General features: G+C 42.3%; 1 protein-coding gene across 10 annotated transcripts in view; it reads left to right on the forward strand.

The window, feature by feature from the left end:
• Positions 1-15,390, forward strand: part of p4ha2 (procollagen-proline, 2-oxoglutarate 4-dioxygenase (proline 4-hydroxylase), alpha polypeptide 2) — a 99,949-nt gene extending 84,559 nt beyond the window's left edge. For 7 of the 10 annotated variants that reach the window (XM_078230680.1, XM_078230684.1, XM_078230681.1 and 4 more), the window contains 3 exons: positions 1,935-2,003; positions 10,312-10,408; positions 12,167-15,390. In XM_078230680.1, coding sequence (XP_078086806.1) covers positions 1,935-2,003; positions 10,312-10,408; positions 12,167-12,237 — 237 coding nt within the window. In that variant the 3' untranslated portion in view covers positions 12,238-15,390. The remainder of the gene's footprint in view (positions 1-1,934; positions 2,004-10,311; positions 10,409-12,166) is intronic. The other 3 variants (XM_078230685.1, XM_078230687.1, XM_078230686.1) reach the window with 1 other exon arrangement.
• Positions 15,391-15,688: the final 298 nt, after the last annotated feature.

Genomic DNA, 15,688 nt, shown 5'->3' on the forward strand with positions numbered 1-15,688 from the left:
ACTGAAATCAAGTGTTGTGTATCATGACTGTCTTTCATTGCTGAATCTATTCCAATAGTTTCCCTTATGATGGCTTGTCCAACCGTTAGGAGGAATGGACTTTTTTTTTACTCACTGCTGCTCAGGGGTGTTTACTGCAATGTTGTTTCAGCACTTAGAAAGTTATTTCTTTATGTCATGCTTTTTGTCAAACGTTGAATTCTTTGTGTAATGTCTATAGCTCTGTTGATGTCTCAGTGTTCAATATCTGTCCTGTTGGCTGCCCAGTGCCAAAATTTGCAACATCCATTAACTGTTTCTTGTTTCATACATTTTTTGAATGCAGCATTTTAGAAATCTTTTATGTTTATAATATCTGATCTCAACTTATCTCAAAGTAAATACTCATTTAATTCATTTTTAAAAGGCTTTTTATGAATTCAATAAAGCTTATAAGTTTCGGGTAACAGCATACAGTATTTTCAGATCCATGTAGTGCAGACTATAGCAAATATCAATAAACTTTTTGCGTTTCTTATTGGAAAGTAAGAGGATCAGTACTTTTCTTCTTCAGCCAGAGCCTTGCACTGGGAATGGCAGAGTGGATAAGGTTAGGACTTTGGGGGTATGTCATTTTTTTGGATACCGATGTGAACCATGGGGAGATGGGTTCTCTTTCTTGGTTACAGAACCTATCGAGCAGAACTAAACCAAGCACTGGCCAAAGGCCAGCCATCCTTCCTTACCGTGGCCTAGCTTGTCGAGTTTCCAAATGTTCACTCAATCTGCCTGAACTCATGCCAAAGGTCAGTGTGCCATTTAGTGGTAAGGTCCTTATATATATATGGTCCATATATGCGGAACCAGTATTTAAAGCCTCAGTAACTGAGAACTTATAATTCACTGAGTCGATGTTCCAGTTCCAAATTCACAAATCTGTAATTCAACCTTATTATCTTTAGGCTAAAATTTCTAGGTTTTGGGAGGCAATAGCCGATTTGGGTTTACAAACACAATCCAGTGAGCCCTGCTAGCACGCACACATACTAATTTCGTGACAGCAGTGGCTTTGGCAGTGGTCATATTCGCTGTCCAGACATTCACACAAAGAGTAGAGATGTGCAAGGTACCTGCAGTTGCCCTGGGAACTCTCTCCAGCAGGGACTCCATGCCCGAGGAAGAGGGTTAACAAAAAAGTCCTAATGAAGTAAAAAGAATAATTTGGGATGATGCCAGCCTGAAACCACTAACACCTAGGTGTGGGTGATGGAGGTTTGGCCTTCCCTGCACTAAACTCTCAAGCATAGCTGTGCTGCTGTGTGGCTCTGCGGTGTGGAAGCCAGGCACCTACCCACTTCACGAGCTGATAGGTTCATTGCTGAGCCATTATTGCATGTTTCTCTATTACCCCACAAGGCCAGGACAAAACTCTACATGCAGTGGTACCCATGGCCAATTTCTCAACCACAGGTGATGCACCAGGTGAAGTCAAGGGCGATGGAGCTGTGAGGGAGAAATACCCAGGAAAAACAGAAGGACACATACCTAGATTTAACAAGAATAATGAAATTAAAAAGCACTTCAGGTCAGTTAAAATCTGACAGAGAAAGCTGGGGTGGTGATAGCTGTGAGCCTTCATCAGAGATTCAAACAAAAAATTAGGGCCTTTTTATGATGTGAGATTCCTAGGCAGGAGTTTGTGCTGCATTCTTTTGGTCATTTGCCAAGCTATGCTGTCTATTGTTTTATACGTGTTACTTATCACATTGTTGACTGTGTGCAGCTTCAGTCTCTGTAATTGCTGGGTTATGTTGCATCAGCTGCATGCGTTTAACGTAACAGTTTCAAATCAAGATTTCCATAGCTTCAGCTGTATTCATTTAACATGAAAGCAGCCTCTCAAATCAGTCATTTGGCACCGTATTTACAAATCTGTTTGCAATTCTCTGTACCAGATGAGTGATGTTCCTGCAGGAGGAGCCACGGTATTTCCTGACTTTGGTGCTGCCATATATCCAAAGAAGGTAACTGTTACACAAGCTTTGCATTGCTAATTAATTGTTTGTTTTCTGTGTCTGTGTGAAGTGAATGGGTAAGTGTCCTGTTGAAACTGTGGGAGATTGACCTGGTTGCAATTATTTATTCTTCCTTCATTAGCAAAAGTCAATGATTTTCCTCAGTGCTATTACTATGCCTAAAACTGTCACTAAATTAGATCTTCTGAAATGTCCCCACCTCCTGATACATCTCACCTGTCAAAACTGGGTCTCTGCACATACCTAAGGCTAGGGAGACCAGGATCTGAAATGTTAGTATAACTTCAGACCCACTCACTACCACCAAAATTATAAGCTCACGCAGAGATTAAGAAAAAATACAGCAGGAATGGCAAGTTTCCTTTAATACTTTAAAGATTAAATCTGGAAAGTGATTAAAAATCAATGCTTGTTTCACTTTGTAATTGAGAATTATGGAAGAGAAGCCTGATTCAGGTGATGGAATTTGATCGTAATCATTAATTAACAGGAATAAAACCTTTTTAACACATAGGGGAGTGGAAATCTGCAATTTGATAAGGGATTTGATGCAAAAGAGGGTAAATTGAATTGAGGTACAGATCAACTTTATCTTGTTTCATGGCAGAACAGTTCCAGGGGCTGAATATCCTCCCCTTGTTCTGATGACCATGTTTGAAACCAACTCATAGGTGCAAAGTCTGGCTTTTAGCAGGTTGTGCTATACTGGCCATCCCACAGAAAACTCACAATTCTATTGACTGGACTAGGTTTGAATCCAAACACCAGATAAGGTTATACACTCGTGCTACTGTGGTCTATATATTAAGGAAATGTTCTGTCACCTCTCCCATTGCCTGGATTAGATTCCAGTCTTGTTCCTAGCAATATCAAATGAGTACACTTGAGTGCACAACAAGGCACAGGTCAGGAGTGTGATGGAATATTCTCCACTTACCTGGACAAGTGCAGCTCCAACAACATTCAAGAAGTTGGACACCATCCAAGGCAAGGCAACCTGCTTGATCGGCACCCAATCCACCACCTTAAACAATCACTTCCTCCACCGCCAGTGCACATTGGCAACAATGTGTGATATATACAAAATACACTGCAGCAACTCACCAAGGCTTCTTCAACAGCGCCTTCCAAACCCATAACTTCTAGCACCTGAAAGGACAAGGGCAGTAAATGCATGCGAGCATCACCACGTGCAAGTTCACACACCATCATGACTTAGAAATATATCACCATTCCTTCACTGTCGTTGGGCCAAAATCCTGGAATTCGTCAACAACATTGTGGCTGTACCAGTACCAGGTGGACTGCAGCTGTTCAAGGTGACTCGCCATCACCTTCTTGAAGGCAATTAAGGATGGGGACAAATGTTGGCTTTGACAGCGATGCTCACAACCCATGAAAAAAACTGAATGTACTTCTCTCATCCCAATCGTAACAGAACGGGACATATTTTTTGATGATATGAAATCTTTGTTTAATCAAAAATGTATTCCATTTTATTACAACTGGGATGAGAGGAGTGTGCAGCTTCTCTAGCTCCATTACTCAAAAGGATCCACCATTAGTTTAAAAGTTTAATTCACCAATTATTTACCTTCAATGTTATTAGACTCAGAATAAAATACATTCACCAGGCTTTTTCAATAAACTCAGAATTATTTATTTAGTATGAAACAAAACTTCTCAAATGGCTTTTTGGTTAAGACACAATTTGTAATCTGGAATTGTAACTTTCTATCCCTTTTCAAATTTACCAGCACATACACACACACATACATAAAAAGGACAATTAAATGAGGCTCTCTGCAGAGATGGGCAATTGAAGAAAAAAACTTTATAAAAAAGATGACATTTCCGGGTTTGATGCTTTCGATCTCATGTGGAGACAGGTCACGAGTCCAAGTAAGTGTCTGCAGGTTCTCACCAATTTTGGCATTGAGGATAATAGAGCTGGAGAACAGAGCTAACTTGTCTCAGCCTCTCGGGTTTCCAAATACAGACAAGTTTCACTGAGCTGAGGATTCCTAGCCAGATACTGTATTTCAAGCAATGCGAGGAACACGAAAGCTGGGCAGATTTTCCGCTTCTTCGTTTATTCCTAACTGAATTCATAAAACGAGTTCAAAACTTGAAGCTCATCTGAGTCAGGTGATTTCCAGTAAACCACCAGGGCCGTTTCCTTGAACAGTTTTTTTTCCCATCAATTAAATTAATTTCAGTTCAAATAAGCAAACACCTTTCCTCCCTCAAGGTCCGTGCTGGTCAGTTCACTGTAGTAATGTGATTTCTGAAAAAAGTATTTTAAGTTTAAGTTTATTTATTAGTGTCATCAGTCGGCTTACATTAACACTGCAATGAAGTTATTGTGAAAATCCCCCAGTCGCCACACTCTAGCGCCTGTTCGTGTACATTGAGGGAAAATTTGGCATGGCAATGCACCTAACCAGCACGTCTTTCAGACTGTGGGAGGAAACTGGAAGACCTTGAGGAAACCCATGCAGATACAAGCTGTTGATAGTCCAAGATGAACTTATGGGCCTGATTCTCTGACCTCACCCGCAGCTGGGATTCTCCGATCCCTCTGCAGGAAACGGAGATTTGGCTGAGTGCCAAATTCTCAATTCTCACTGGCATGAGCGCGGTGTGAAAGGCCAGAGAACTCCAGCCTATGACTTTTTGAAAAATAAATTCTAGGTGTCAGGAAAAGAGGTAGTTTTAAGGGATTTATATTTGTATTGATGAATAATAGAAATAAGATATAGATTTAAGTGGATTTAATTTAGTGTTGCTGTGGTATGAAGGGTAAACCTAAAGTTAGATTCATGCGAGACAAATGTATATGTGGGGGTTTGGTTTTATTTCAAATTGTGTTTCTATTGTGCTGAGAGAATGTCACAGCATGAAAAATAAACAAGCTGAGAGAAGCATTAAGTCATTGCTAAGTAACCAGGGCCACCTTTAGGGTAGGAAGGGTTTTAGTTTTAGCTGCATTTATAGCAGTTGGAGCTAGTAGTGAAAGAGAAAGCAGCTCTCACATCCCTGCTAGAAGCAGTAAAGATGTGGAGATGCCGGCGTTGGACTGGGGTAAACACAGTAAGAAGTTTAACAACACCAGGTTAAAGTCCAACAGGTTTATTTGGTAGCAAAAGCCACACAAGCTTTCGAGGCTCTAAGCCCCTTCTTCAGGTGAGTGGGAATTCTGTTCACAAACAGGACTTATAAAGACACAGACTCAATTTACATGAATAATGGTTGGAATGCGAATACTTACAACTAATCCAGTCTTTAAGAAACAAAACAATGGGAGTGGAGAGAGCATCAAGACAGGCTAAAAAGATGTGTATTGTCTCCAGACAAGACAGCCAGTGAAAGAGAAAGCAGCTCTCACATCCCTGCTAGAAGCAGTAAAGATCTCCACATCTTTACTGCTTCTAGCAGGGATGTGAGAGCTGCTTTCTCTTTCACTGGCTGTCTTGTCTGGAGACAATACACATCTTTTTAGCCTGTCTTGATGCTCTCTCCACTCCCATTGTTTTATTTCTTAAAGACTGGATTAGTTGTAAGTATTCGCATTCCAACCATTATTCATGTAAATTGAGTCTGTGTCTTTATAAGTTCTGTTTGTGAACAGAATTCCCACTCACCTGAAGAAGGGGCTTAGAGCCTCGAAAGCTTGTGTGGCTTTTGCTACCAAATAAACCTGTTGGACTTTAACCTGGTGTTGTTAAACTTCTTACTGTTAGAAGCAGTAAACACAGTAAGAAGTCTCACAACACCAGGTTAAAGTCCAACAGGTTTATTTGGTAACAGAAGCCACTAGCTTTCGGAGTGCTGCTCCTTCGTCAGGTAAGTGGGAGTTCTGTTCACAAACAGGCATATAAAGACACAAACTCAATTTACAAAATAATGGTTGGAATGCGAGTCTTTACAGGTAATCAAGTCTTAAAGGTACAGACAATGTGAGTGGAGAGAGGGTCAAGCACAGGTTAAAGAGATGTGTATTGTCTCCAGCCGGGACAGTTAGTGAAATTTTGCAAGCCCAGGCAAGTTATGGGGGTTACAGATAGTGTGACATGAACCTAAGATCCCGGTTGAGGCCATCCTCATGTGTGTGGAACTTGGCTATCAGTCTTTGCTCAGTGACTCTGCGTTGTCGTGTGTCGTGAAGGCCGCCTTGGAGAACGCTTACCCGAAGATCAGAGGCCGAATGCCCGTGACCACTGAAGTGTTCCCCAACAGGAAGAGAACACTCTTGCCTGGTGATTGTCGAGCGATGTTCATTCATCCGGTGTTGTAGCGTCTACATGGTTTCCCCAATGTACCATGCCTCGGGACAACCTTTCCTGCAGCGTATCAGGTAGACAACGTTGTCCGAGTTACAAGAGTACGTACCGTGTACCTGGTGGATGGTGTTCTCACGTGAGATGATGGCATCCGTGTCGATGATCCGACACGTCTTACAGAGGTTGCTGTGGCAGGGTTGTGTGGTGTCCTGGTCACTGTTCTCTTGAAGGCTGATAGTTTGCTGCAGACAATGGTCTGTTTGAGGTTGTGCAGTTGTTTGAAGGCAAGAAGTGGGGGTGTGGGGATGGCCTTGGCGAGATGTTCTTCTTCATCAATGACATGTTGGAGGCTCCGGAGAAGATGTCGTAGCTTCTCGGCTCCGGGGAAGTACTGGACGACGAAGGGTACTCTGTCCGCCGTGTCCCGTGTTTGTCTTCTGAGGAGGAGGGTGCGGTTTTTCGGTGTGGCGCGTCGGTACTGTCAATAGATGAGTCAAGCGCCATATCCTGTTCTTAAGAGGGCATCTTTCAGCGTCTGGAGCTGTCTGTTGCGATCCTCCTCATCTGAGCAGATCCTGTGTATACGGATGTAGGGGATGGCTTCTTTAACATGTTTAGGGTGGAAGCTGGAGAAGTGGAGCATCATGAGGTTATCCGTGGGATTACGGTACAGTGAAGTGGTGAGGTGACCGTCCTTGATGGAGATGCATGTGTCCAAGAATGCAACCGACTATGGAGAGTAGCCCATGGTGAGTCTGATGGTGGGATGGAACTTGTTGATGTAATCATATAGTTGTTTCAGTGATTGTTCACCATGAGTCCAAAGGAAGAAAATGTCATCGATGTATCTAGTGTATAGCATCGGTTGAAGGTCCCGTGCGGTGAAGAAGTCTTGTTCGAACCTGTGCATGAAGATGTTGGCATATTGAAGTGCGAATTTGGTCCCCATGGCTGTTCCGTGTACCTGGATGAAGAACTGGTTGTTGAAGGTGAAGACATTGTGGTCCAGGATGAAGCGGATGAGTTGTAAAATTGCATCTAGAGACTGGCAGTTGTCGGCGTTGAGTACTGAGGCAGTTGCAGCAATGCCATTGTCGTGGGGGATGCTGGTGTAGAATGCCGAGACATCCATTGTGACGAGGAGTGCTCCTGATTCAACTGCTCCATGTGTGCTGAGTTTCTGTAGGCAGTCCGTAGTGTCGCGACAAAAGCTGGGGGTTCTTTGTGCAATGGGTTTCAGGATGCCCTCGATGTAGCCGGAGAGGTTCTCACACAGAGTCCCATTGCCCGATACGATGGGACGATGCCTTGTGTATCTTCAGGAGGCAGTAGAGATGTCCAACGCGGGGAGTACGTGGGATGAGAGCACGGAGGGTGCTCTGAAGGTCCGGATCAAAGGTCTTGATCAGTCTGTTGAGTTGCCGGGTGTGTTCTTTGGACGGATCTGCGGGTAACTGTCTGTAGTGTTCCTCGTTGTTCAGTTGTCGGTACATTTCTTTGCAGTAATCCGTTCTGTTCAGTATGACGATGGCCCCTCCTTTGTCTTGTGAGTGCGGCTGATGAATCTGGTGTTGACGCACCTCCTGACGGCTTGGGCATACATGTCAAGTCGAGGGCACTCACAAGACAGCCCCGAACATCACCCAAGCACAACGCAATGCCATCCGCGTTCTCAAGACCAACTGCAACATTGTCATCAAACCAGCAGACAAAGGAGGGGCCATCGTCATACTGAACAGAACGGATTACTGCAAAGACGTGTACCGACAACTGAACAATGAGGAACACTACAGACAGTTACCCGCAGATCCGACCAAAGAACACACCCGTCAACTCAACAGACTGATCAAGACCTGTGATCTGGACAGCAACCTCTGCAAGACGTGCCGGATCATCAACACAGATGCCATCATCTCACGTGAGAACACCATCCACCAGGTACACGGTACATACTCTTGCAACTCGGACAATGTTGTCGACCTAATACGCTGCAGGAAAGGGTGTCCCGAGGCATGGTACATTGGGGAGACCATACAGACACTACGACAATGGATGAATGAACACTGCTCGACAATCACCAGGCAAGAGTGTTCTCTTCCTGTTGGGGAACACTTCAGCGGTCACGGGCATTCGGCCTCTGATCTTCGGGTAAGCATTCTCCAAGGCGGCCTTCACGACACATGACAACGCAGAGTCGCTGGGCAGAGACTGATAGCCAAGTTCCGCACAAATGAGGACGGCCTCAACCAGGATCTTGGGTTCATGTCATACTATCTGTAACCCCCATGACTTGCCTGGGCTTGCAAAATTTCACTAACTGTCCCGGCTGGAGACAATACACATCTCTTTAACCTGTGCTTAACCCTCTCTCCACTCACATTGTACCTTTAAGACTTGATTACCTGTAAAGACTCGCATTCCAACCATTATTTTGTAAATTGAGTTTGTATCTTTATATGCCCTGTTTGTGAACAGTACTCCCACTTACCTGTCAAAGGAGCAGCGCTCCGAAAGCTAGTGGCTTTTGCTACCAAATCAAGTTGTTGGACTTTAATCTGGTGTTGTGAGGCTTCTTACTGTGTTTACCCCAGTCCAACGCCGGCACCTCCACATCAACGGTGGCACGGTAGCACAGTGGTAACGGCGGCACGGTAGCACAGTGGTTAGCACTGCTGCTTCACAGCTCCAGGGTCCCGGGTTCGATTCCCGGCTCGGGTCACTGTCTGTGTGGAGTTTGCACATTCTCCTCGTGTCTGCGTGGGTTTCCTCCGGGTGCTCCGGTTTCCTCCCACAGTCCAAAAATGTGCGGGTTAGGTTGATTGGCCAGGTTAAAAAATTGCCCCTTAGTGTCCTGGGATGTGTAGGTTAGAGGGATTAGTGGGTAAAATATGTGGGGGTAGGGCCTGGGTGGGATTGTGGTCGGTGCAGACTCGATAGGCCGAATGGCCTCCTTCTGCACTGTAGGGTTTCTATGATTTCTATGATCAGAAGCACAAAAGCAAGTTTCAGGGGAACTAAAGGACAGTTAGTTCGAGAAACCAGGGAATGGAAAAGAAACTCCAAGAATATTGCCAAGTTAAAAATGATCAAAGAGGAAGTACCTTTGAAGCAAGATACTGTTTATGGAAGTCAAAGGCAGACCTAGGAAGAGAAGAGCTGATGAGGTTGGCGACAGACTAGCCACATATCTTAAGCAATCGCAGGATTTGGTGTGAAGCAATAATATTCTGTTGGGGATTGAGCACCTGAGTTTTTGTAGAATTTTGGATGCATGCTGCAATTCAAGATAAAGGAAGCCTGAAAGTAAAGATGGAAAACCTCGCGCTGGATTCCTTGTTAAAAGCAGAGTGGAGACTTTGTTTGAAAGGATAGTTGGAAAATCCTGGAGTGGATTCTTAATGAAAACAGCTGATGGAAAGCGTTGTTTGAAAGAAGATTTTAAAGCATGACCTTTTGGGGAGTGGAATTTGGAAACGCTCGTGACAATCATATGGGAGGACTGCGAGAAGAAATTCGCAGGTGATCAATTGAATGGCATCAGCTATTTGGTTTCAGAATGTGGTCGTATCCTTGAAATCTGTGTACATATGTGAAGCTAAGGAGGAGCAAAGGAGTATTGTATCATAATCAAACTTTTCGCGTTCAATAAATGATTTTTCCTGTTGTTTAAACTAATTATCAGTCTTGTGACTCTGTTCCTCTAAAAAAAGTAAAAGTTACAATCTTTTAATGAGCCAGAATTCCGTTCTGAAATCCTCCCGTCCAGCAGTAACAGCAGCTGGGGTTGTAACACACGTCAGCTTTCAAATGTCCAAACAATGCAATGCCTTTCCAAATTTTAAAAGCAAATATTGTTCCAACAATTTCCTGGCATAAAGGGAATTGGAAACCATTCTAAACTCTTTAATTCTAATTCTGGAAAAAAAATACAAGACAGCTTCCCACAAAACAAATGTCAGTCTAATGCATTATAATTTTAAAGGCTCAATTTAAATATTTTTTTTAATTTTCAGGGCACGTCTGTCTTTTGGTATAACCTTTTTAAAAGTGGAGAAGGTGATTATAGAACACGGCACGCAGCCTGTCCAGTATTAGTAGGAAGTAAATGGGGTAAGTGTCCTGCTGTTGATAGCCATGTGCTTATTTATTTATTGTGGTTTGTGTGTAAAGTGAATGAAGAGGGCTGTATCTATTTACATCCTGGTTTTATCAGAATGTGGCACGTCCTTTTGTGGACAAGATCTATTTTTAGCAGTTTATTTTGGGTAAGTTTATTGATGGTCATATTCAGATGAGACAGGCCTGTGTTCAGTCATGCAATTAGATTTTTCCCCCAACTTTGGCATTCAATAAAAATGTCAAACACTCCCAAGTCAAATATCGGAAAGCCCAAATTCAGAATAAAGCTCCCCACACTCTCAAAACCAACAAATGTGCCTTCGCTTAAGAGAATAATTTTGACTCCATCAATCTATTTTTCTTTTCCATTTCTCATACTAATTATTCTCTCTGAATAACACTGACACTGTTTTGCCTGTTTACGAGCACTTTCCAGTTAGGAGCACCATACCCACTTGAACTGTCCAGCTTCGTCGTCAGTTGAACTTGGCAGCTGATATTTTAAAATTTAATAATGGAAGATGGGGCATCACTGTCCAGACCTACATTTATGCCCTTCCCTAATTGCCCCTGAGAAGGTATGGTGAGCTGCCGTCTTGGACTGCCACAGACCATGTGGTGTTCACACACCCACAATGCTATTATGCTCTTGGATTTTAACCCTATCCTGACAGGTGAAAAGCTAGTGTGCTTCATGCAAGAACTAAAGGAACAATTCATTCTCTGAATGTGAGCATTTATTGCCCATTCCTAGTTTGACAAAACTGAGGGTCTTGGTAAGCCATTTCCAGGGCAGTTAAGTGTCAAAAGTAGACAAGACTAAATGGACCTGTTTCCTTCCCTGAAGGACTTTTGTTGCAACAATCTAACAGCTTCATCATGATTTTTAGTATGAGATTTTAATTTCAGATTTATTTATTTTTTTAAATGAATACAACTTGTTAATTCACCAGGGTGAAATTTGATCTGTGAATTATTAGCCCAGTAACTTTTTCACTACACCACCATACCCATATTGTCACATTGCTTCAAGGACCCCTCAGTACTAGTGTTAACTTTGCAACGAAGATACTTCATCACTTGCGTGAATCTGTGTCTTTATTGGATAAAGGGAGTGTTCGGTGATAAACGGGGTACATCCAAAAACAGATCTCATTGCCTTGTAGTGAGAAATAAGGAGCATCAGAGATGAATTGACATCCATGTTAACATTAGATTGTAAAAACAACCCACTGATATTTAAGTTTCATAAATGGATAAAGAACAAAACAGCCAGGAATCCTGGTTTCCAGTCACTGCTTATTCCAGGAAACAACTTTCTCTGGGAAGAGAATAGAGCCAACGTTTCGAGTCTAGACGACCCTTCGTGATGAAAGGTCATCTGGACTCGAAATGTTGGCTCTATTCTCTCCCCACAGATGCTTTCAGACCTGCTGAGATTTTGCAGCATTTTCTGTTTTTATTTGAGATTCCAGCATCCGCATTATTTTGCTTTTATATTCAACAACTTTCTCTCTTTTTCATCCTGTGTAAGCAGTGGCTGAATATGTTCCTCAAAAATAAAAATGGTCACAATGATGAAGTACAACATGGAATGAAGGAAATATGAAAGAGTCATGATTAATGTCTTTTCATTTTCTGGAAGGGATTTATGAAGATTGATTATAAATTACAAATCTTACACTAGATGATTATGATGTGTTGTAGATCTGTAACCTCTGATTAACTGCTGTTTTGTTTCATTCACAGTTTCCAACAAATGGATACATGAGAGAGGACAAGAGTTCAAGAGACCGTGTGGATTGACAGAAGTGGATTGATTTTGTGAACTTGTTTATACCCTTCCCTTCTTTTATCAGGACAAGCAAACAGTCAGCATTTGATATTTCCCCTTCAAGTACCCATCACCTCATGCATTCCACTTTGATCAGATCATTGATGTTATTTTCATTCCATTGATTTTTTTTTGTTCATCTCGTCCCCACCTCCCAAAAACTAGGCCAACTGTGGTATTCAATTTTTAAAATCCCTTCTTGTAATATTTTCAGTTGGCCACTCCCTACGCAAAGCTAATTCCATCTAAATGACGATGAGTAAAACATTTGAGCAGAACACTCATGTGATACCCTCTGGGAGAAGACAGCAATCCTTTCACTCTACAGAAAGAAATGGATGAAAATATCAGAGCGTTCATTCATCCTTTTGTCCGACTGTCTTATGAATTGGAATAGAGAAAAATGTGCAGTTTGGACCCATCATTCCTCCACATGGATACAGCTCCATGCTTTTCCAATTCTTCACACTTCAGTAACACTGTTCCTGAGCAATCCATGTCTTTTCCACATCCAAAGAACAAAATGTTGCTGCAACACTCCAGTTAAGGAGGATGTTGATATGAAAATTGTTTGCCCTTTCTGACTTCACTTTCCCATTTACATGAGGTTTTCCTTATTACCATTTTGACTTTGAGGAACTCTTCAGCAGACTTCCATTCCTTTTTCAGCATCAGGTTATAATTTTTTCAAATTCTGATCATCGTTTTGCTAAATTTCAGATATTAACATTCTCCCTTTAAGTACCAAGTCAACCCAAATCACTATTAAGCTGCAATAAGGATAATTTGCAACCAGATTTTCTGGCCCTTCCCATCATGAGATCTTCCAGTCCTGCCAAGGCAAGGTGGGTGGTTATTATTAGTGACAGTCTTAATTGTTTCCCTGAGTGACTCCGTTGCACTGAAAGAGAGTCCTGGTTCAGAGGTTTATATGTAGCAACCTAAGAAGTGGGCCCATTGCCACCTTCTCAAGGTAACTAGGAGCAATAGGCAATGCATTCAGCTTTGTCAGTGTTTCCCACATCCAAAGAATAAATAAAAAAATTAAAGAAACGTGCTGTGCTGAAAATATTAACCTGAATAATTTGGTAGAAAAATGTCAATCGCTCCAACTTGATCAATATTTTTGAGCAAATTCATCATAGGGTCATGCTGCGAAAAGGATACAACTTTAGACACAGGGAGGCATTCTTCCAGTTTGAGATTTAGTGCTATGGCGGGGGCAGGAACCTGGAGTGCTTCCCACTGAGGCGGTCTGTTGGCAAATATGGCAAACCTTCCTGCTCTGATCTCATTAATTATGTATCCGGGTACTTCACACTGTATTCAAGGGTGGGACAGACCTGGATGGCATGTAGACAATCATTGTATCCATTGAAAAGTCATCAACATCACTGACCCACTATTGAAGAAGATAGATCTCTGGGAGCACTCTGAGATCGGAAGATGGATCTCATGACAACAAGGATGGATCTCCAGAAACATTCTGAGGCTGGAATATGGACCTTCTCCAGGAGAACTAATCTGGAAGGTCCACCTGCAGATGCTCCCCAACCCACTGCTGTGGTGTTCTAGGGTTGTGGGTAGCCTCCATCCTGAACTCCAGACATGTTTCTCGCCAGCATCACTGAGAATCTGGTATATGGGCTCAGGCCTTCATCTGCATCTCATTAACAGGATGCAAATGAGGTTCACGCCACTCTCTGGCAGATTTTCCAACCCTGCCGTGGCAGGCACCAGCAAAAGACCCCACTGTAAATTCATGCCAGCACGAAACCGATTTCTGGGCAACACGGCATATCCCCTCCCCTTCTCCCACCCTCAAACCCACTTGGAGAGGTCCACCCAGTGTATTTCGGAACAGTTCCCTATTTCCTTGGTACTTGACCTGACATCCGGAAACAAAAGCACACAGAGGCTATCTCAAACCTGTAGAATTAAACATTAACGGAACCAGATTTGTATCTAAAGTAGTGATAAAGGAGAAAATCAAATGGGTCCTGATGATAAATTTGACTAAATCTCCACGTTAACCACCTTTCCAGACTTCCTAGCCCTTGTGACCAAACAGTAATTAGAGTGTAGAACTTATTACCACAAGGGATAATTGAGTTAAATAGCATAGGTACATTTATGGGGAAGCTGGTTAAACACATGAGGGAGAAAGAGAAGAATACACTGAAGTGTAACATAAAGAGGGGTAGATAAAAGCTCTTGTGGAGCATAAATGCTGCATAAACCAGTTGGCAAACTGGTCAGTTACTATTTTCTCATGGGACGTGAGCATCACTGACAAGGCTAGCATTAATTGGCCATCCCTTGACAAGGTGGTGATAAGAATCCTCAATTCTGCGCTGTGAATTCAATGTAGTTCATTCTTGGCTTGAAAGGGATGGTTAAAATGGGCACAATAACTTAAGGGAAAAAATGCTGAAAACAAAATCGATTCTGCTAATGGAGAAGCATTCCAGTGATTCCTCCAGCTAAAAAGGGCTTCACTGCGACACAGTTTTAAGCCTCAAATCTTTTGATGTTTTAATAATTCGGATATCTCCCTGCACTCATGTATATGAAGCTTCATTTAGCCACCACGTGACAATGTAGTTATAAATTTCCTTTTCTACCTCCCATGTAAGTGGACTGAAATCTACAGAAACCAATAGATATAATTAGGCCTATAATTTTATCCTTCAAAATCTGCATAATTCATCTTGATCCTTTTAAAAGCCTGAAACCAATGTCAATTGTTTCTCATTGTGGCAATCAGACAGATTGCATTGGAACCCCAAAGAAGCACAAAATTGCTTTTGTAATTCTTTCAATGCTGCTTTTACCAGTTTCACTCCAAAGATCAAGGAGGGGAAACATATTTTCCCTGCTGAATCATAAATTTGCTTGGGTCGTTGCAATTGCAAAATATTACTGATGTTTGATTTCATTTGCCTTTTTACTTCTGGTGTTTTCATTGCATATATTTTCTTCAAATACAGAGTGGTTTTATTAACTTTTTAAAAAATCTTAATGTTATTGAATTTGTTTTAATTTTTTTGTATGGCTCAAAATGATTGGAGGAAGTCGTGGTCCAACTGTTTACTGTGTTAGGATGAATGAATAAAATGATAAAATCAGATCAATGGGGGACTTGTCTCTGGACTTCTCTGTTTTACTTCAAAATGTACTTCAGCCCAGTACGGATACTGTCATGGACAGATGCGTATGTGGCAGGCAGGTTGGCAAGGGTGACTTCAAGTATGCTTTTCCCTCTTAGTTAATTCCCTCACCACCTACCACAATCCCAGTCTAACAGCAACGTCCTTTAGGACTCAGCCAGCTTGGTCATTGGTGGGTCACTCTTGGTGATGGACATTGAAGACCCCCACCCAGACTAAATTCTTTGCCCTTGCCGACCTCAGTGCTTCCTCCAAGTGATGTTTAAC

This window comes from Mustelus asterias, chromosome 16, assembly GCF_964213995.1.
Source record: "Mustelus asterias chromosome 16, sMusAst1.hap1.1, whole genome shotgun sequence".
NCBI classification, from domain to species: Eukaryota; Metazoa; Chordata; class Chondrichthyes; order Carcharhiniformes; family Triakidae; genus Mustelus; species Mustelus asterias.